Source organism: Macaca mulatta, chromosome X (assembly GCF_049350105.2).
Source record: "Macaca mulatta isolate MMU2019108-1 chromosome X, T2T-MMU8v2.0, whole genome shotgun sequence".
Lineage (NCBI taxonomy): Eukaryota > Metazoa > Chordata > Mammalia > Primates > Cercopithecidae > Macaca > Macaca mulatta.
The window spans coordinates 21,878,689-21,900,463 of NC_133426.1; the positions used below are offsets into that span (position 1 = coordinate 21,878,689).

General features: G+C 42.7%; 1 protein-coding gene across 3 annotated transcripts in view; it reads left to right on the top strand.

Moving 5' to 3' along the window:
* The window catches only part of PHEX (phosphate regulating endopeptidase X-linked), a 227,400-nt gene that overhangs the window by 91,961 nt on the left and 113,664 nt on the right, over positions 1-21,775 (top strand). For all 3 annotated transcript variants that reach the window (XR_013412723.1, XM_077988390.1, XM_001087261.5), the window contains one exon: positions 14,321-14,422. Coding sequence is in view for 2 of the 3 variants with exons in the window: in XM_077988390.1 (XP_077844516.1) it covers positions 14,321-14,422 (102 nt within the window). In the remaining variant the exon portion in view is untranslated. The remainder of the gene's footprint in view (positions 1-14,320; positions 14,423-21,775) is intronic.

A 21,775-nucleotide genomic window follows, 5' to 3' on the forward strand; every position in this document is an offset into this window, starting at 1 on the left:
TTTTATTTTTTAATACTCTTGTCTTTTCCTTTTTCTTTCCTTTCTTTTTGGAGACAGAGTCTTGCTCCATCAACCAGGCTGAAGTGCAGTGGTATGATCTTGGCTCACTGCAACCTCTGCCTCCTGAGTTCAAGCCATTCTTGTGCCTCAGCCTCCTGAGTAGCTGGGATTACAGGTGTGCACCACCACGTCCAGCTAATTTTTGTTTTTGTTTTTGTTTTTTTTTTTTGGTAGAGATGGGGTTTCCTCATGTTGGCCAAGCTGGTCTTGAACTCCTGACTTTAAGTGATCTGCCTGCCTCAGCCTCCCAAAGTGCTGGGATTACAGACATGAGCCACTGCGCCTGGCCTTGTTTGATTATTATTATTATTATTCATATCTGTAGTGTAGAAGTAAGTGCCCCAGATAGATACTCATGTCCACGTAGGGCAGGTGAAGATTCCAACGAAGGCCAGGGAATGAAGGGATTGTCACCATGGGCCTAGTTGTGACTGTGATGGTCAGGATATATTGGTTTTAAAATGTGGTGATGATAATAACAGTAGCAGTTAGCTTTCACTGAGGTTTAATTAGGTATCTGGTATTCTTCTAAGTGCTTTCAGTGTGCGAACTCACTTATCCTCGCAATGACTCTGTTACTGCTATTAGTGCCCTAATTTTCCAGATGAGGAAACAGGCTCAGAGAGTTGAAGTAAATTCTCTGGAGTCATACAGCTTGAAAATGGCTTTGGTGGGGTTCAAGCCCAGACAATCTACATGGAAACCAGTGTTCCATTTCCTTGCTTCTCTCTGAAGACACTTGAATCTTTGCCAATTTTATGAATTTGAGGAGATCAGAACCTTCTTAATGGCTTATCTTGTAATTACCCTTGTTAGCAAATTACTTATTCTAATATTAAGATCTTAAAAAGGCACACATTTCATATTTTTTTTAACATTTCACAGGTAGGAAACAGTTGGAATAGGTTTGGCTTCTAGTATTTCAATATTTTAAATATAAATATAGTGGAAACCTAATTCAAATCCAACCAGTTGACATCATGTTTTTGTATTCATAAAATTCTCAGGAGAAGGACGGAAATGATAAGAAGCAAGCTACTATTGATTTAATCTAAGAACAACTTTGCAGCTATATCTTTGGCTCAGTCTACACACTGAGCTCAATTTCTCATATTTTGTACATACATCATTCTAAGGAGTGATCCCTGATGTTTGCAGTGGTAACCCAAAGGCTCTGTAAGATTTATTATCAAAGTTTAAAAAAATGTTTACCATTCTCTACTAAGGCAGAAATGTGAATACATACATCAAAGAAAAATTTTTCTATTGTGTTGATGGGAAAAAAAGGCCTTGTTGCTTTATCTCTAGTTTCTAGAAAATTCAGTAAAGTTGAAGTTCCCATGTGAACATTTTGGCTGGGCTAAGTTCTTCTATATAAACCATGTCTTGGTTTGTTTCATTGTAGACACTGTGTCCCTGGACTACTTACCTTTATTCATATATCTCATCTCCGCCAGTAGGTATTTTTTGCTGCTCCCTCAAATTTTCTGCATTTTTGTTATAGAGTAAACCCAGTTGAAGAAAATAATTATTTTGACACTTGTTAAAATAGTAATGAAGACTATTCAGGACTATTGCAAGAGGTGTCAAGTCTATTGCAACAGGGGAGAAAGGTTAGGCTCAACTCTAAATACAGCAAAGACAGCTGGAGATTTATAGCCAGTGAGGAGAATGAGGGGGTCAGTGGATGGAAAATTATGAAGAGGAGACATCAGGAGAAGGGAAATTCTTGCTAAACCAACTTAACAGGATTCTTGTGGAAGGCAGGCCAAGGTGATCAGGATGGGGATTCTTTCTAAAGTGACTTAACAGGATTCTTGCTACAACTGGACTAGGCAGGCTTGACAAGGATAGGATGGGGGTGGGAGGCTGAGAGGAGGGTAAGGGCAAGACATACTTGAGAAGAGGGCTCAGAGGAGCCTGACTAAACTTTGGTCAAGGAGAGAGTCTTTGTCAGCTCTCAGATCAAAGCTAAAGTCACTGATCTCCTATCATACGTTAAAACATTCTATATGCAGAAGGTTAATCTAGTTAAAGCAGAGCAAATCTATTACACTTCAGATTTAGGCTTTATTAAGTGAAGAACTAAAACTTGACTCTCTATGTAAAACAATTCACTAATTTCTCCTGCACTCTAGCCGGCTATTCTATTTCTCTTTAAAGACATTGTTCATGTTCCCAAGTAATGCCATGGATGACCTACAATATCTTCCATTTTTTCTGAGCTGCTCTCTGCCTGAGCAATTCCAGTAGTAATTCTTATCCTAAAGAAAGAATTCTCCTCCCACCCCATACTGCTACATCTGGTGTCGAAGACTTAAATACCCACGTGGGTCCAATTGCAGTGGCAGAGTTTGAACTTGCAACCTCAATACACTAGAAGTTCACCTCATTAGTGAGCTAAGATAATTGAATTGATGTACTGCCATTAATATTCTTTAAGTTCTCCAATTCCCTCGCTCACTGTTTCTCTCAGTGGTTGAGTAAATGAGATGTAACTATAACGTTGATGGCAGAAGTCACATGAAAGTCAGTGTCATGCATTATAGCATTGCCCTTATACTGAAGGGTTTTCGTTCCTTGCGAATTCAGCTGCTCATAAGGGTTGTTCTCAGTAAGGCCATTGTACAGATAAAGACAATGGTCCCTTCATCACAAACTGTGAAAGAAAGGATATTCTCTTTGGCTACCAAATACCCCTGTTTCTGTTTGTCTAGTAAGTGGTGTTGGTTATTATTATCAAGATCACTTTCCAGAGAAACGTTGCTGAAGACCTGTCCAAATTAAGGCAAACCATGATGATTTGGTTTTTTTAAGGGCTTTTTAATATATTTATAAAATATTGACCTAATAAAGAAATTATGTCTGGTTTTCTGCAAAGTTGCATTGATAGCTCATAGCCCAGCTCTGCTCTTACCAACATGGGTAAATCAGTTAACTTCTTTGAGCTTGTTTTCCTGTTTATAAATGATGCAAGAGTTTCTGTTGCTATGGTAGGGCTGTGTAACAATCAATCACAAAGCCTCACTGGCATCTGACAATAAGCAGTTACTGCTGATGCATCTGGAGTCAGTGGCGGCCCCCATGCAGCTCTGCTGATTTTGGCCGGGCTGGCTTGAATTTCTGGGGGTTGGCTGATCAAGGTTGGCTTTGGCAGAGGTGATTGGAATGACTCGGCTCTGCTTCATGTGTCTTACTTCCTTCAGCCGGCTAGCCTATGCATGTTCTCATGGTGATGGCAGAAGTTCAAGTGAGCAAGTAGAAACATGTGAGGTCTCTTGAGACCTAGGCTCAGAACAGGCATAATGTAATATCCGCATTTTGTTGGCCAAAGCAAGTCACAAGGCTGGCCCAGATTTACAGACTAGGGAAACAGGGTCTGCATTTTTTTTTTTTTTTTTTTCCTTTTGGAGACAAGGTCTGGCTCTGTCACCCAGGTTGCAGTGCAGTGGTGTGATCTCTGCTCACTGCAGGCTCCGCCTCCCAGACTCAAGCCATCTTCCCACTTGAGCCTCCCGAGTAGCTGGGACTACAGGTGTGCGCCATGATGCCCGGCTAATTTTTGTCTTTTTTGTAGAGACGGGGTTTTGCCATGTTGTCCAGGCTGGTCTTGGACTCGTGAGCTTAAGCGATCTGCCTGCCTTGGCTTTCCAAAGTGTTGGGATTACAAGTATAAGCCACCTGTAACTCTGCATTTTTAATGAGAGGATCCGCAAAGTCACACAGTAAAGGGTGTGGATAAATGAAGGGTATGGCATTAAAGCTCTCAGTGCTGTGTATCACAAATAGGGATAAAAGTAGTATGTCCCTGTTTCATTTGTGGTGAGAATTAAATGAGGTAATCTATGTAGAAGGCCTAGCACAATACCTGGTATACAACAAGTGCTCAGTGAATGTCAGCTACTCTTATTGCTAATATTGCCATGCCTAATGTTAATAATTAAGATAGAATTTATAACATCAACTTCCTGGCATGGGCTGTGGCAACTTCTGCATTTAGATTGCCTCTTTTAAATGTATCATAGAGTGAGGGAGGTGCCTGGGGGGTTTTACTGTTGCTACTCCTCCATACATGCCTAGTGTAGTAGCTTTCATTGGAATAAAGATCCTTTTCATGCTAGTGCCCTGGCCACATTCCAGAACCCACCCTATCATTTAATGCCAAGTCTGGCTCACACAAGAGTCTCATGAAGGCCGGGCGCGGTGGCTCAAGCCTGCAATCCCAGCACTTTGGGAGGCCGAGACGGGCGGATCACGAGGTCAGGAGATCGAGACCATCCTGGCTAACACGGTGAAACCCCGTCTCTACTAAAAAATACAAAAAGCTAGCCGGGCGCGATGGCGGGCGCCTTTAGTCCCAGCTACTCGGGAGGCTGAGGCAGGAGAATGGCGTGAACCCGGGAGGCGGAGCTTGCAGTGAGCTGAGATCCGGCCACTGCACTCCAGCCTGGGCGGCAGAGCGAGACTCCGTCTCAAAAAAAAAAAAAAAAAAAAAAAAAAAAAGTCTCATGAAATTACTCGAGGAGCCAAATATAATTTCCTTTTTTCTTTTTTCTTTTTCTTTTTCTTTTTTTTTTGAGACCAAATCTCACCCTGTTGCCCAGGCTGGAGTGCAATGGTGTGATCTTGGCTCACTGCAACCTCTGCCTTACAGGTTCACGCCATTCTCCTGCCTCAGCCTCCCAAGTAGCTGGGACCACAGGTGCATGCCACCACGCCTGGCTAATTTTTTGTATTTTTAGTAGAGATGGGGTTTCACTGTGTTAGCCAGGATGGTCTCGATCTCCTGACCTCGTGATCTGCCCTCCTTGGCCTCCCAAAGTGCTGGGATTTCAGGCATGAGCCACCGTGCCCAGCCGTATAATTTCTAGAATAGGTACAGATTTCACAACCCTCTACAGGCTAAATCTTGTTGCAACAAATATCAGGTCCCAGTCGTGACAGCTCATTTATGCAATCTTTGGTCAAGTAACATCCAGCAAAACAAGTAATTTAGATAGCTCATTGGGAATTCTTTTGAAATAAGTGTGAACATTTACTCTTGTCCTTGTCCTTCAGTATGCTGCTATGACGATGACACATCGGCTCACCTTTCTTGTTTGTTTTCTCCATTTCTGGCTAGCATTGGGCAGTGTTGCCTTTGCCACATATTATCAGCCACAGTCTTGTCAAGCAGATCTGGTCAGACCTATGGAATGTGAAGACCCTGTATTAGAAATTCATTTACCTAAAGAAAACATTTATGCCTTCCAACAGATCTGAATGTTGGAAGTGACCAGACATAGTTACTTGCTGGGGAGAATTTACCCACAGCCAAAGGCTAGACTATTTGAGACCGATTGACTTGTAAATATTATTCTGGTTTCTGATTCATCCTCTCTTAAAGTTGGAAAGTGGAAAACAGGAAAAGATGAGTTATAAAATTAGAACACAGCCTATATGTTCATATCCAGCAAATATAAATATAAATATCTACCTGAGTCTTATGAATATATGCCTTTAGATAAAAGGACATGAGAAACTCTTCCTGTACCGCCAGAATAACCCACTTTATAGCATGACTTGGGCCCAAATAATTTGATTTTTTCTTCTTTTGCCAAAATGTTTAATAGGTATGTAACATTGCTCATCCTGACAAACTGATATGATTTATTCACTCACTTGGCTGTCAGAAACAGCATTTTCTAACTATCCTTAGTTTTTCTGGTTTAACCACATGTCCCACTTCAATATAGGTCACTTTTTACTTATTTTGTTGCCATTATTTTTTATTAGGAGCCAATCCAAGGTCATTTTTATAAATAGTTACAGTATAAGTAATGAATTAATGAATATTTACTATTTATTGGTACATTGATTTATTTAACGTCTGTGTTTCTAGTAAAGTGACAATTGCCAGAAAGAAAAGTTTTAAGAGTCCCCCTGAGATTAAAGCCTATTTCTTCAGGGTTATCCACATAAATTATTAACAATGATTTCCATTTTTCACATTCCACTAATCAAGTGGTTACAACTCAAGAAAACTTGCCCTGTTCTAGAGCAATGGGAAGACTGGAAACATTTTAATCTCATGATTTTTTCCAGATATTATAACTTCTAAGTATATTAAAGAGGAAAGCCTACTCAACATTATGCCTTTTCGTTAAGAATTTTATTAACATTAAATTAGTTTAAGGTTAATGCACATAATCAACCTTACTGATTTTTTTCTTTTTCCTTTCTTTCCTTTTTCAGAACTCTTAGCCTATAAGTATTCCTCCTAGATATGTACTGTATTTTTAAACCATTCCTAGCTGTACCATGTTGACATCGCCTATCTTAGAATGGACTAGGCTAACTTACTGAGTCATCTGATTTCCACTAACGTTTGTGTTTGGTAGTAGGCTACAGTCATTCCGGAGACATTTGCTGTGAACCTTGTCCCCTAATATAAAGATGGATTTGCTACTCACTGATAAGTTCTATTCATGGATTCAGGCTTTGAATTATTAAATCAGAGTAGGTCTGTCTTTTCAAAAATGACTTCACCTAAAAAGGGTACCATGCATTTTTTTTTTCCTTTTTCAGCTTTCATGTTGTTAAATCTCATGATCATATCTGCACAACACCATATTTTCTATGAGTGAGTTTGTTAATATTTTCTCTTTATACTATTCAAGTAACTGTTATCTGTTAGCATATATGTAAGATATTTGATTCAGTTTCAACTCTGCTAGGTACCAATTGAAGGTTTCAAAAAGCATAAATTGATCAACTTGTATTTACTGAGCATCTGCTATATTTTAATATTAAGTGTGAATGTGAGATATGGACTCATATCGTGAAAAATCACATCACATGAGATATGAAATCATAAAACAAAATTTTAAATTAGCAGAATACTTTTTTGTTTGCTTACATATTCATGATCTCATTTGATCTAAATCACGGTTCCTGTTCTCAAAGCTTATGGGTCTTGTTAGGGAGACCAAATAAATATAAATGAAAAGACAACAATTAAACACACATATATGTATTATTCTGGTTTTAAGCCTCCCAGGAACTCAGAGAGGGAATTGAAAGTGTGGGTTTAAGTGTCTGGGATTCATGGGTATGAGGTGGGATTTGAGTTGCCTTGTGGGATTTCCTTATTATCAGGGACAAAGCTTTGAAGAAAACAACTGATAATGGGGCAAACTGACCCCTCCTTAAAGCAAGGTTGGCATATGTCCCTTCAAATGTATTAATAGAACCATCATGACTCATTTATACAAAGTACAGAATTCTTACATCCATGTGATAGGAGGAAGGGTAAGGAGAGGGCAAGAGAAGAGCCCTCTCTTTAAAGTAAAGAGAAGCCCTGGATGGAAGGGTAACAAGTGCCTATGCATATGTGACTTACCAATGTCTGGTGTCTGACGTAGAACACTATGGGCAAAATCCTGGGGTGCAAAGAATGAAAAAAGAAGAACCTGTTTTTAGATAATACTGGTTGAGGAAAAGAACCAAGAACTGCCCATAGATCAACCAAATGAACCATATTTTTATAGTGTGGTTCCATAAACTCTGAAATAAATGTTTTTTTTTTGTTTGTTTGTTTTGTTTTTGTTTTTGTTTTTGTTTTTTTTAAAAGACAGAGTCTTGCTCTGTCACCCAGGCTTGAGTGCAGTGGGGTGATCTCGGCTCACTGCAACCTTCACCTCCCGGGTTCAAGCGATTCTTGTGCCTCAGCCTCTCGAGTAGCTGGGATTATAGTTGCCCGCCACCATGCCTGGCTAATTTTTGTATTTTTAGTAGAGACGGGGTTTCACCATGTTGGCCAGGCTAGTCTTGAACTCCTGTCCTCAGATGATTCGCCCACCTTGGCCTCCCAAAGTGCTGGAGATTACAGGTGGGAGCCATCGCGCCCTGCCCCTGAAATAAATAGATATTTAACAAAATGTTGCTTTGCCTGAATATGGCAGATTTTACCATAATAACACTTGAGTTAATTTTTGTATGTTATATTTTGAGCTTTGACTGGCTCTAAATATTTCCTACGGATAACTTCACCTTAAGACTTCCAGTTTAAGGGATTTCTATTAATGTTATATGCTGCCTGGTTGAGGTGTGAGGTCAAAGTTTAGTGAAGAAATACTGTTTCTCTCTTTTCTTGTTACTTTAAAATTACAGCAGGTTTTTGACTTGACTGAAGGCAATGTTATTGTGTGATGCTGCAGAGTAGTCTAAAGATAAAAATCAGAAGTGTTCAGTGATTTATCTTCCTAGTTCCAGCATGCTAAAATAATTATTTCTCTTATTTGCATTGACATGTCAACCAATGAAATTAATCACCTTCAAAGATTTTCCTTGTTCTTGAAGTCTGCTGGGGTAGTTCAACACCATTTTACAGAAAATGTTATACAATGAATCTGTAAAGTCTGCAAAAAAAAAAAAAAAAAAAAAAAAGAGAGAGAAAAAAAAGAAAAAATTTGAGAACCTGAGATGGGGGATGTTGTGGGGAGTGGAGGTGCCAGAGAAGACAAGGGCAAAGAGCAGCTGAGGCTCATGGGAAAACAAAAAGTGATTTACCCACGTTTTGACAAATGTGAGAGAGCCACAAAGAGAGTTATCGAAGTGTGGATTCAGGGAAGACAGAGGTGGTGGCGGCAGGGGAGGAGGTGGAAGAAAAGGCAGAGGAGGAAGGAAGTGGCATGTGAATAAACTATTTGTCATTTTTCACTCTGGCAGTGGGCTGAAATCTTTTTTACCTCTTTTTATTTTCATTTAGAATGCCAATCAACGGGTTGCAGACAAAGAACTTTGAAAACCTTTTCTTATTTATTTATTTAGAGACAGAGTCTTGCTCTGTTGCCCAGGCTGGAGTGCTATGGTGCAATCTCGGCTCACTGCAACCTCTGCTTCCCGGGTTCAAGCGATTCTCCTGTCTCAGCCTCCCAAGTAGCTGAGGTTACAGGCATGTGCCACCATGCCTGGCTAATTTCTTTTTTGTATTTAGTAGAGATGGGGTTTCACCATGTTGGTCAGGCTGGTCTCGAACTCCTGACCTCAGGTGATCCACCCGCCTCAGCATCCCAAAGTGCTGGAATTAAAGATGTGAGCCACTGTGCCCGTCCTGAAAATCTTTTCAAAAAGCATTAAATTTTAATGAATTTGATAGCCATTTTAACGCCTAGGAGATGCTGGACGGGGAGGGTCCTGTGAAACCAAGCTGCTTAGAGAGAAGTATCTAGAAACACTCAGCCCCATTTTAGTAATAACCACATACTCCATAAAAATGTCCCAAAAAGAACAGGAGCAAAATGACCTTAAGATTCATCACAGGAATCCAAAAATTCCAAAATTTGCCAAAGATCTTTTTAGCTTGGAGAGTGCTTTTTTTTTTTTGATGAATTAATTTATAATAAACATAATAAAATATGTTTATATTATATTTTATTAAAATAAAATATATTATATTAACATAATAAAATGTTTTGCTTTTGTATACCTTATCCCAAATAAATATTTTCTTTGGACATGTTCAATCTTTTATTATTTATTGGGTGCTTTCTATTATTGCTACATCCTGGCCAGGGTATTGAGAGGGAACCTTTTATTGTCCTCTTTGTCCCTATCTGTATATATAGTAATCCCCCATTATCTGAGACAGATACTTTACAAGACCCCGCTGCCCAGCCCAGTGGATGAGACTGGAGATAGTACCAAACTCTATATATACTATGTTTTTCCTACACATATATAACTATCATCAAATTTAATTTATAAAGTAGGCACAGTAAGAGATTAACACCAATAACTAATAATAAAATAGAACAGTTATAATGATATACTGTAATAAAAGTTATGTGAATGTGGTCTCTCTTTCTCTCAGAGTATCTTATGGTACTGAACTCATGCTTGTACTTCCTATGATCTGTCTGATAACCAAGATACCTAGCAAGTGACTATTGGGTGGGTATATACAGGATGGAGATGCTGGACAAATGAAGGGTGATTCACATCCCGGGCCAGACAGGTTGGGATGGCGTGAAACTTCATCACACTAATCAGAATGGTGTGCAATTTAAAACTTGTGAGTTGTTTATTTCTGAAATTTTCCATTTAATATTTTCAGACCACAGTTGCCCACAGGTAACTGAAACTATGGAAAGCAAAATCGTGAATAAGGGGCTACTACTGTACCTCTCTTCCTAGTAATATGTTCATGCTGCCAGGATGCACATGTGTGAAGAAATGTAATGTTTTAGAGAAACCTCCCTTTAAGCAGAAGGTCTCAATCCTATTCCATGGAGAAAAGACCCACCTTTATACCAGGACTCTCAACGTTCTACATCTAATCTTAGATTCTTCTGCATGCCTGTCTATCATTTTAATCTTCTCTCCTCTCATAAGTGTCTGTCTCATGTGTAAGGTGAATCCTTCCATATAGTCTCTGGATCCTATCACCTCTTTTGCCCTCTGAGACACCACTCATGGCTTTCTTTGTCCCATATTTTCAGTCTCTTCCTTTTCGCTGGATCCTTTCTATTGGTATTTAAACATAGTCAAATCTCGCAGCTGTTCAACAACAACAAAAACAGTAGTGGCAGCATCAGCAAGCATATGCATGAAACCCAAACTCCAAACCCTCAGACCCTTCCCTTAACCCTACATCTCCTTCTCTCCTATCTTTGCTTTTTCTCCTTCATAGACAAACTCAGTTAATTTGAGCAGACTTGCTGTCTTCGCTTCCCATACACTCTTCATCCCACTAGTTTGGCTTCTGTCCCCATCCCTCTTTTTCTTCCAGCTTTCTCAGTCTTATTGAATGGCGGTGGTTGCCCATACCCTTCTGAAGCCTAGGAATGAATCTGACTCTACTTTCCTCATTTTCCCACATAAAATGAATCACCTGTTTCCATTGGTTTGGTCACTAAATCTCTCCTTTGAGTCCACCCACTTCTTTTCCTCCCCATTGCCCCTCCCTAATTTGGGAAGATATAATTTATCTTGTTGGGCCAGCCAATGCATGTTGCTACATGGTGAGGTCCTAAAGACTTAGGGCCAGGCACGGTAGCTCATGCCTGTAATCCCAGCACTTTGGGAGGCTGAGGCGGGTGGATCATCTGAGCTCAGGGGTTAAAGACCAGCCTGGGCAATATGGTGAAATCCTGTCTCTACTAAAAATACACAAAAATTAGCTGGCATGGTGGTGCGTGTCTATGATCTCAGCTGCTTGGGAGGCTGAGGCAGGAGAATCGCTTGAACCTGGGAGGTGGTGGTTGCAGTGAGTAGTGAGCCAGCCTGAACGACAGAGTCAGACTCCGTCTCAAAAAAAAAAAAAAAAAAAAAAGACTTAGGCTTGCCAATAGGCAAAAGATCTAGTTCCTGGAGATTTCCTTGTCATTTTAATATCCTCCTGATGTGGGTCTTCTGTTTGAAATGGTGACTTCTACATGTCTCAGTTGATTCCCTTTTACCCCCTGGCATTTCTCTCTGATTTTGGGAGGAATCCTCTGTTTCTACTAGAGGCTCTGAGCTCTCTACTGTTATTTTAGCTCTTTGTTCAGGTCCTGGCTTTGGTCCTCATTAGCTGTATGAGCTTGAGCAGATCATAGACTCCTTGATCCTTAGTTTCCTTATCTGTCAAATAAATGGTTTCCCCTGGTCCAGTGGGTCCCAGCCCTGACTGCACATTAGAATTACCTGGGGAGCTTTTTAAACCCTCCCAGTGCCCAGGCTGGACCTCAGAACAATGATACTAGCATCCCGATGCCCAGGTCTCAGGATTTTTTATTTTATTTAGAAATTTTTTTGTCAGTATTTTTTTTTTTTTTCGTTTGAGATGGAGTCTTGCTCTGTCACCCAGACTGGAGTGCAGTGGTGCGATCTCGGCTCACTGCAACCTCCGCCTCCCAGATTCCAGCGATTCTCCTGCCTCAGCCTCCCAAGTAGCTGGAATTACAGATGCCTGCCACTATACCCAGCTATTTTTTTTGTATTTTTAGTAGAGACAGGGTTTCACCCTGTTGGCCAGGCTGGTCTCGAACTCCTGACCTCAAGTGATTCGCCCGCCTTGGCCTCCCAAAGTGCTGGGATCACAGGCGTGAGTGACTACGCCCAGCTGTCGGTATTTTTTTTAAAGTTCCTCCAAAGATTCTAATGGGCAGACAAAGTTAAGAACCACTGACTTAATGAGTTTTAAAGGACCTTTTGCTCTTTGCTCTTCTAACAGTTTGTGTTTTATCCCAAGTTGAAGTTTCTCTTCTTTTAATGTTTTTGCCAAGTTGGGAAGAAATAGCTGTGAAGCTCCTCCGACCCCCTTCCATCTGCTGTTTGTTCTTATTTACATATGATGGAACCCAGCCCACTGATTTATAGCTCTGGTTCCCTCACAACTGTTATTGAACTGAAAACATAGCTGAAAACTTATTAAACAGGAAAACATTATTTTAAGCTTAGTGCTGACTATTATAGAAGCAAGGAAACATTTCCACGTCTTTTCTTCTAGAATTAATGTTAACAATTGATTGACAACACCATACTCTCAAATGAAAAAGTTCATTCTGGGGTGAAACCCAGTATTTTTTCTTTCTTGGGTGTCCTGTTGAGAAAGCCAAAGCATCTCTGCAGGAGAACTGGATTTTGAGGGGTTCGTATCCATGAACAGGCAGGGCCTCCTCACACTGCTGCAGGTGGCCTCTAATGTGACATGTCTGTCAGTAGCTCCTTGCCTCTAGTCCTCTCTTTTGGTCCACAGACACTGGCAGCAAAGCCAGGCACACACATCCTCACTATGAGTGTGGCCTCACTGTTCAAATGCTTTGCAAGAGGTCTTTCAGAAGACCACCTTTCTGTAGCAGTCCCCTTTAGGCCTACCATTTTATTTCATTATTTTTTTAGAGACAAGGTCTCACTCTGTCACCCAGGCTGAAGTATAGTAGTGCAGTCATAGCTCACTGCAGCCTCAAACTCCTGAGCTCAAGTGATCTTCCTGCGTCAGCCTCCTGAGTTGCTAGGACTACAGGTGCAGGTGCCACCATGCCCAGCCTTTTAAAAATAATTTTGTTTTTATAGAGATGAGGTCTTCTTGTGTTGCCCAGGCTGGTCTCGAACTCCTGGCCTCAAGTAATCCTCCCACTTCGGCCTCCCAAAGTCCTGAGATTATAGGGGTGAGTCATTGCTCCTGGCCTATACTTACACTTTTAAATTTGAAATAACAAGACTTCTCTGAGCTGCCAAGGAGTAGAGAGGAGAGTAGGAAGATGATATAGCACAGCCGAACATTTATTTTAACCCACAGAACTAAATTTGGAAAGAACTGGGGTCCTGACATAAGTGTGATTCATATTGGTGAAGTGTCCTTTGGGGTTTCTCCTCCCTGCCCGTTTCTCTGTGTTGACAGTTATCTCTTTCAACTGTTCGCTTTCTTCTGCAATACCTATCTGAAATGCACAGCCCATGCCTTTGCCTGTCTCTCTCAGTCCTTTATTAAATGATTAAAATTAGTTAGTACTTTGATAAGGATGAACCAGCTTAGTAGCTATAGACAGGTAAGTTATTGGTTTGTCATAATCTATGGTGAATTCCTGTCCCTGTATACCTGTATAATTCATTTTATGGCTGGGCCATCACATTATTCTCATGGAAAGAAATGGTTATCATCTTATTTATTTATTTTTGGAGACAGGTCTTGCTTTGTTGCCCAGGCTGGAGTACAGTGGTGCGGTCATGGCTCACTGCAACCTCTACCTCTTGGGCTCAAGCAATCCTCCCACCTCAGCTTCCTGAGTGGCTGGGACTACAGGCGTTTGCCACTACACCCAGCTAATTTTTATATTTTTTGTAGAGATGGGATTTTGCCATGTTGCCCATGTTGGTCTTGAACCCCTGGGCCCAAGTGAAACGTTCACCTCAGCCTCAAAGTCCTGTGATTGCAGGCATGAGCCACCATGCCCAGCTAATTTTTATATTTTTGGTAGAGATGGGGTTTCACCGTGTTGCCTGTGCTGGTCTCGAACTCCTGGGCTCAAGTGATCCACCTGCCTTGGCCTCCCAAAGTGTTGGGATTACAGGCATGAGCCACCGTGCTGGGCCTGGTTAGTTATATTTTAGTGGTGGAAAAAAGGGAATTTTCCTGGGAAAAGAAGTGTTGCCAGAGCATGGAGTCAAGCTGAAGGAACCCCTTACTTACCATGTTGAGTATTGAGTCATTTCTCATGCAAGCCAATTTTGTTCCAGAAAACCTCGACTGAAGCTTCTTGGCTTTGACGTTTCCTCTTTGGGTATTTTCTTGTAGATGGAGGAGTTGATTGAGGGCGTTCGCTGGGCCTTTATTGACATGCTAGAGAAAGAAAATGAGTGGATGGATGCAGGAACGAAAAGGAAAGCCAAAGAAAAGGTAAGGATTCCTTTTGATGAAAACAATAAGACTTCTGGTTTAATGGATTTTCATGCTTGACATTGACTGTATAGTTGGTTTTTATATTGACTGAACTGTTGACTCTGAATGACCCCAGAGTTAGCTGTCTGCTTTTGGATGAATATATAGATTTTTTTTTTTTCACCAAGAGGTAAGAGAAAATAATATCGGAATTTTTCGAACTGCATTTTCAAATACCTTGTAATTCTGCCTTTCCTTTCTCCTAATTGCCGTCTGTAAGAGGCACATGGCTTGCTGCCTGCTGAATTGTGTCATAAACCATCACTGGATATGGCAGAATGCAGAGCAGTGGGGAGTCACAGGGAGCAGCTGGAAGAAGAGCCCCTATGACACCAAGAAGAAGAAAACCCATATTGGTCACATGTCCTTCTGCTCTGTGCATGATGCGTGCAAATGTCCTGGGGCAAATCCTTTCCTGTAACCAAGCATATCTCCTTCCTGACCCATCATTTGGCACAAATGACCCAAATAGTATACTTCTAGACTGTAGACCAGTGTTCTACCATTGCTTAGGACTACAAAAGTATTTCCTAATAGAAGTGGACACTTGCTGGGCCTTGTAAAATTTTCTGATACTGTGCAACACAATAAGGGATTAAAGGAGAAAAGTATTGACAGCCATGCTGTTTAAAAGTAGAAAACGGGCTGGGCGCACTGGCTCATGCCTGTAATCCCAGGACGTTGGGAGGCTGAGGCAGGTGGATCACTTGAGGTCAGGAGTTTGAGACCAGCCTGGCCAACATGGCGAAACCCCATCTCTACTAAAAATACAAAAAATTAGTTGGGCGTGGTGGCGCATGCGTCTGTAGTCCCAGCTACTCTGGAGGCTGAGGCGGGAGAATTGCTTGAGCCTAGGAGGCAGAGGTTGCAGCGAGTTGAGATCGTGCCACTGCACTCCAGCCTGGGTGACAGAGTGAGACTCCATCTCTGAATAAATGAATGAATGGGATGCATTTTGAATTCGAGAGATTCTGATAGAGCTGGAATTCAAGTGGGTAGAGCACACCTGCTAGACTCTTGATGGATGCTACTCTGCAGCTGAGAGATTCTGAAATGAGGAGCGTTTCTTGTATCTAGAGGTATTTTAGAAAGCTTCCTAAGTATAGCAATCACCTGGGTTGCCTGGACGCTCTGGCTTTCTGGGCCCCTTCCCAGCAAGGCCTGGGTTAATGGATCATGGATGCAGGCTGAACATCTGTCAGTTTAGCCAGTCTCCAGGTGATTGTTATCACTAGGCAGGTCTGGGGAAACACTGCTTGGAGTCATATTGAGTCATACTGAGCACAAATACTTTTGCCTTATGGTCAAGAAATAAAGGGGGCGGCATTCTGGGAATGCTTAACCTTGTTGAAATGAGAACACGTAGAGGTTTAGCAAGGATATTTTCTAGTGCTTTAAACTCATGGTACTGGAGATGGAGAAACATTGCCATAGATACTTTTGTCAATAGATGTGAAAAGGCTGTTTGTTCAGTGTTTATAATGAAGGAAGAACTGGGATGGTAGGTGGCAAGGCAGTGTTGGAGGAAGACAAAGGGTAGTTTTGATTGTTTGTTCCCCCTTCAAAAATCTGTCAAAGCTGTCTTCAGTCACATAAGGCACAAGCTGATGAAGGCAAGAGCACATGGGCTGTGATGGAAAACTCTCCAGATAGTGGACAACTTTCAACACCAACATATTGTTGTTTTATGAAGGCTTCATTTATTTGCTGAGCTAGCTTGTTACCACAAGCTGGCTGTGGAACAGGATGTGTCTTGCCCTGGGCAGTTGAGCGCTTAGTATGAAGGGCTCTTTATCCTCGCCTGACCTCACGTGGAACGAATAGGTGCTTGCATGAATTAGTACAGGACCACCAGGGTGGAGGGTGGGGTGGAGTGTATGTGTATGTATGCGTGTTGGGGGTAACGTGTTATGAATAGCTGGATGCCAGGGGAATGTTCTGGGAAGTCAGTTCTTTGAGCAGTATGGATTGCAGTTGCCTCAGGGAGTTCTTCTGAGTTGCATAAGGGAGTGGGTGCCTCACAGTTGGCCCTTCTCGGCAAGTGGCCCGTGGGTCCTTCTCGAAGCAGGACTATTCTCAGTTCTTCTAATATTAGACATGTTCCTGTTTGCCTCCCGAGTTGCTCTCCAGTCTTCTATTTTATTTCAATGAGAGCTGTCAGTTTTTCTTCTAAAAGCGCTCTTTGAACACTCTACTTTCTTTGAGTTGAGTTCAACCTGCCAGGAACTCTGCTAGTTCCACGACAGGTACAAATATCAAAGGCAAATTAGATCTCACAAAGTTCCCTGACTATATCTTGCATTTCAGAGTTCAGAGAAGTTTCTTTAACGAAATGCAAGAAAGATGGATGTTGTCGAAGCAATTTCAGCAGTTCTCTGAAGTGGGTCCTTCCCGGGACCCCCAGAAGATATAAATTTTTTTTTTTTTTTTTTTGAAAATTAAATAAACATGCAGTTCTGAAAATGACCTCTGGGTGGAGCTCGTGGTACTCACAAAGAACACTTGCGGCATTGAAAGCTTTTATGCAGCTTTCTACTCCGGGGTTGTTTTTGAAAAAAAAAAATTTTCTTGCCCTTTTTCTCTGCTGTCCTCGATTTGATTGCCTTTTAATAGTCAACAAGAAAGGAGAGACTCTGCCTAATAATTCCTTGAATCTTAGATGGAAATCTCTCACTATCTTAGGGCTTTGTCTTTCTGATACTGAGTAGCCCCTGCATTAAGAAAAGGATTTGCCAGCATTTGAAGTGGAGGGTGAATAACTCGCCTGCTCTTCCTGGTATGACTTGGCACTGTTCTTTGGGCATGTGTTGTATGCAGTATATCACCCAGGCGGAAGATTTCTCATCAATAATAGTGCCCACACTGGGCCAGTGCTGAGTCACTTGGCAACCCATTGGGAAAGCTGGAAAAATGTTCTGATTTGTGAAAGGGAGAAGCTTTTCTTGCCTTCACCATGAAGGTCTGGACCGCAGCTAATTGCAGAGCCTCCTAAGAAGTGTTAACCTCAGCAATCCATAGTGACCGACCTCCTGAACCGGGCAGGTACAGAAAGCTGCAGTGCTCTGAGGCCTAATACCTTGGCTTTTGTAGCAGTGACCTCGTCTCAAAATGGAAGTGTGTGGATGTGGCTTTGTCATACTCTTTGCTAGGGGTGATCACTGTAAAAGATAAATGAGGATGCCTCTGCTCCGGTGAAGGGTAAATTTGTTATCTGTGTCTCCCTGCCTTGTCCTGCTCATCTCTTAAGAGGTCATGAGTGGTTTTTGTATTGTGAAACTGATGGTGTAGGTTTCAAGTGGAAATTCAGTATTGTGAAATAAGCACCCCCTGTTCCCTGCAAGCATGTGCTCTTATTGTAAATAAGCAGCACAGGACAGGGCATCTGTTATTTTTCTGGTGACCACAGCTGTTGAATGAGTGTCAGGTGATAAAATAATGATTTTAGGGGTGGCTTCTGGAGGATTTGCCCTTGCCGGAGTAGAAGAGGAGGATCTCAAGGTCGCTACATCAGGATTCTGACTGAGGCCTGGCAGGAGAGCGTCAGATCAGGAGGAGCAACTTCCTGAGCTTGGCTTATCTCCAGCTGGATGTGACTATATAACCAAAAGCTGGATCCCTTCGGGATTATTTGTTTCTTTGTGCTCTTTGCCCCTGGGACCTAAGTTTGTCAGGTCACATCCAAAGAAAAATAGCAGGATGGGACTCACAGGGAGGTGGCATCCTAACGATGCTGTGAGGGAGTGGCCTTAACCTTGGCCACAGCAGGTGCAGAGAAGTCGGCTGCATGGTCCTAAGTTTATTGGCATTTAACTCCCACACACAGGCTTTGAGTGAGGTGGGGAGAGTTTTCTTGCAGAGGGCAAAACAGAGGTGTAGCTCACTTCTTTGGCTTTGTTTCTGAGCTCTACCAGGCCTAGGTACTGGATTTCTCCCAGGTATTCAGTCAGGGCCCTGCCTATATCCCGAGCCTGGTGGTTCTCAAGGTGTGGTTCCAGACCAGTAGCAGCAGTGGTCCCTGGGAACTCATTAGAGATGCACAGTTTTGCATCCCTACCTGCTGAGCTCTGGGAGTAGGGCTCATTGTCTTGTGTTTTACCTGGTGATTCTGCTGCATGAAAAAGGTTGGGAACCCCTGCCTTGTCCTTACCACTTCACAGCACACCTGCCTGACTTCCAACTGCAGCCACCTGCATTTTGGCTAAGAGCATTCTCCCCCTGCTACAGCCTGCTTTGCTACTCATAAAGGGGGCCCAAAGGATGGGGAATGGCCACGCCTTCCTCAGAAGTCCTCACCCAACAGTTGATGGGAGTTGTTGTGTGTGGCCCCCGCTCCCTCATCCCTCTAGTGCATGTTCCACACGGGCTCTGGGAGCTTTTCCAGTGGGCTAGAGTTCTTATACTAGCTAAGATACTCGTTGCTGACTGCCTTTCTTTCTCTACATATTTCCTCTTTCTCCTACCAGTGTTTCTTTTGCTGCCCAAATGAACTGCTCGCACTTGAATCCTTGTCTTAGAGTCTGTTTCTGGGGGATTCCCAATTAGGACACAGCCCCTGGGGGTATAAGCTTTCCTAATGCTTCCTTGCCTGTAAGGCAACAGCAAATTTCACCGAGTCTGGTTACTAGCCCCGCTTCAGCAGGCTCAATGCCACAAACGTTTCTAGCACACCAACAGCATGCCAGGTGCCAAGCCAGGATTTGGACTCAGAGATGAGCAGCCGCAGTCCCTTTTCTGCGGGGACCTTCAGGCTCCTAGGAGAGCACAGGAGGCCACGGATGCAGGGCTGACCTAGAGAAGTATTAGGTAATGTGATGGAGATGCAAAGTGGTCCTGGGAGTCTAGGGGAGGAGGCTTTTGCTGAGCCCAAACATGACATGTGAGGGCGCCTTACTTGGGAAGTACCTACTCTGCCCCTTTTTCTCTTCCTCTGTGTTGTTCCCACACCCTGTCTTGCAGCCTTGTGGCAAGTCTTCCTCTTCCTTCCTTACTAATCCCAACTCCGCATCTGGCTGTCACTTCCCCTTGGTACCTTCACTCCTGCTTCACCTCACTGTGCATTTTAAATTGTTTTGTAGGAGAAAACAAAGGGAAGGCTTTCATCAAACTGTCTTCTGACCTTTCCAGTTACAGATTCTAGCACATTTGCATAACCGCTCAAGAATGCAGTCACCCTGCATCTGGCATCCACTTCAGGGCTCACCAGGGACAGTGACTGGTAGACCAACATGGAAACTGCGGGCTGTGGCTCCCTCCCATGTGCCACCTTCCCGAGCTTGTCCCTTCTCTCTGGCTCCATGTCTCTCAGTCTCTCTCACACACATGCAGGCCAAGATGGCGGCCTTCATACTTGTATCTCTTTCCTCTCACTGGCCTCAACAGGAAGTACAATATAGAGGTCAGGAGAATAGACAGGTGAGAGACTGCCTAGTTTCCAAGCCCAACTTCTACACCTTATTGGCTGTATGACCCTTGGGAAATTACTTAACTTCTTCCACCCTCAGTTTTCACGTCCGTAAACTGGGGAGATTGGTCCCTATCTCAGAAGATTTGTTATGAGGATTGAAAGAGCCAGTATGCCTAAAGTACTTAGAAGAATACCTGGAGCATGAGAAAGGCTCCCCCAGTTGTCAGCCATGTGGTCCAAACTGCTGTGCCTCTGGGAGGGGAGAATTTGGCTGGACCAGATGGTGAGAGGAGGGATATTTGTGGGCAGCCCCTGCTGAGAGGGCGTTGGAGGGGATGCATTGCTTTTCTCTGGATTTTGGATTTTGTGGTTTTGAACAAATTCAGTATTGTCATTGTGATATATATTTTAAACACAAAAGTAAATATCTGGTATAAGTGGGAGTTTGATGCATATATTTATTTATTTTTTCGAGTTAAAGTCTTGCTCTGTTGCCCAGGCTGGAGTGCAGTGTTACAGTCATAGCTCACTGCAGCCTTAAGCTCCTGGGCTCAAGCGATCCACCCACCTTAGCCTCCTGAGTATCTGGAACTATAGGTGTGTGCCCCCACATCAAGCTAAGTGGCTTCTTTTAATTTTTTCTTGTAGAGATGGGATCTCACTATGTTGCCCAGGCTGGTCTCAAACTCTTGGCCTCAACTGCTCCGCCAGCTACAGCCTCCTCAAGTGCTGGGATTACAGTGTGAGCCACTGCCACACCCAGCCAACATATATTTATTAAAGGCATAGTACATGTGATATCTTATCGGAGTGAGTTTCCATGCTCTAGAGCCTCATGTAAATGTCATATAAGGGGATACTTTAGGTCATTCATTCTCACACTTGAGCATGCATCAGTACCATCTGAAGGGCTTGTTAAAACACCAATTGCCAGCCCCGCCCCTAGAATTTCTGATTCAGTAGGGCTGAGGTAGAGCCTGGATATTTGCATTTCTGACAAGTTCTCAGGCGATTCTGATGCTTCTGGTCTGGGGCCTGTGCTTTGAGAGCTCTAGGTGATTACAAGTGAAAATTTCCTTATGCCAAGCCTGTGTTAATAGAAGGGTATAATGTTCGTTAAGTTATTGTCTTACCTCTTACTGGAGTCCCCTTTTTACCATTTCTCACAGGTGGGTCCCCTGAGTGAGTACTAGGACACCCAGAATCCAGCCAGGCCACCTACTCTACCGTTGCTGTCTCTGCTAAAGAGCCCTTCTTGAGAGAGATCCAAAGGCTCGCTCTTGGTCATTTCTGCCCCTTGACTCTACATCTGTCCCCAGGAGCTACCCAGGTTAAGTCTTCCACATAAAAGCCCTTCCAACATTTGAAGATGTTTAAATGTTTTCCTTTTTTCTTTCTTTATTTTTTTCGAGACAGTCTTGCTCTGTGGCCCAGGCTAGAGTGCAGTGGTGCAATCTTGGCTCACTGCAACCCCTGTCTCCTGGGTTCAAGCGATTCTCCTGTCTCAGCCTCCCGAGTAGCTGGGACCACAGGCGTGCGCCACCGTGCCCGGCTAATTTTTGTATTTTTAGTAGAGATGGGGTTTTGCTATGTTGGCCAGGTTGGTCTTGAGTTCCTGACCTCAAGTAATCCACCTGCCTCAGCCTCCCAAAGTGCTGGGATTACAGGCGTGAGCCACCGCGCCCGGCTGTTTTTTCTATTTCAGATACAATACCTTTAGTGTTTCTCATATTAAATTAACCAACATTACAGTCAGACTGGATGTTCTAAATGCTTCACAAATATTAGCTGCCTCAGTGCCCTAATATCTGTATGAGGTAGGTACTTTTTTTTTTCTTTTTTAATACAGATGAGGAAACTGAAGCACAGAGAGGGTGAGCAGACTTACCCAAAGTCACACAGCTAGT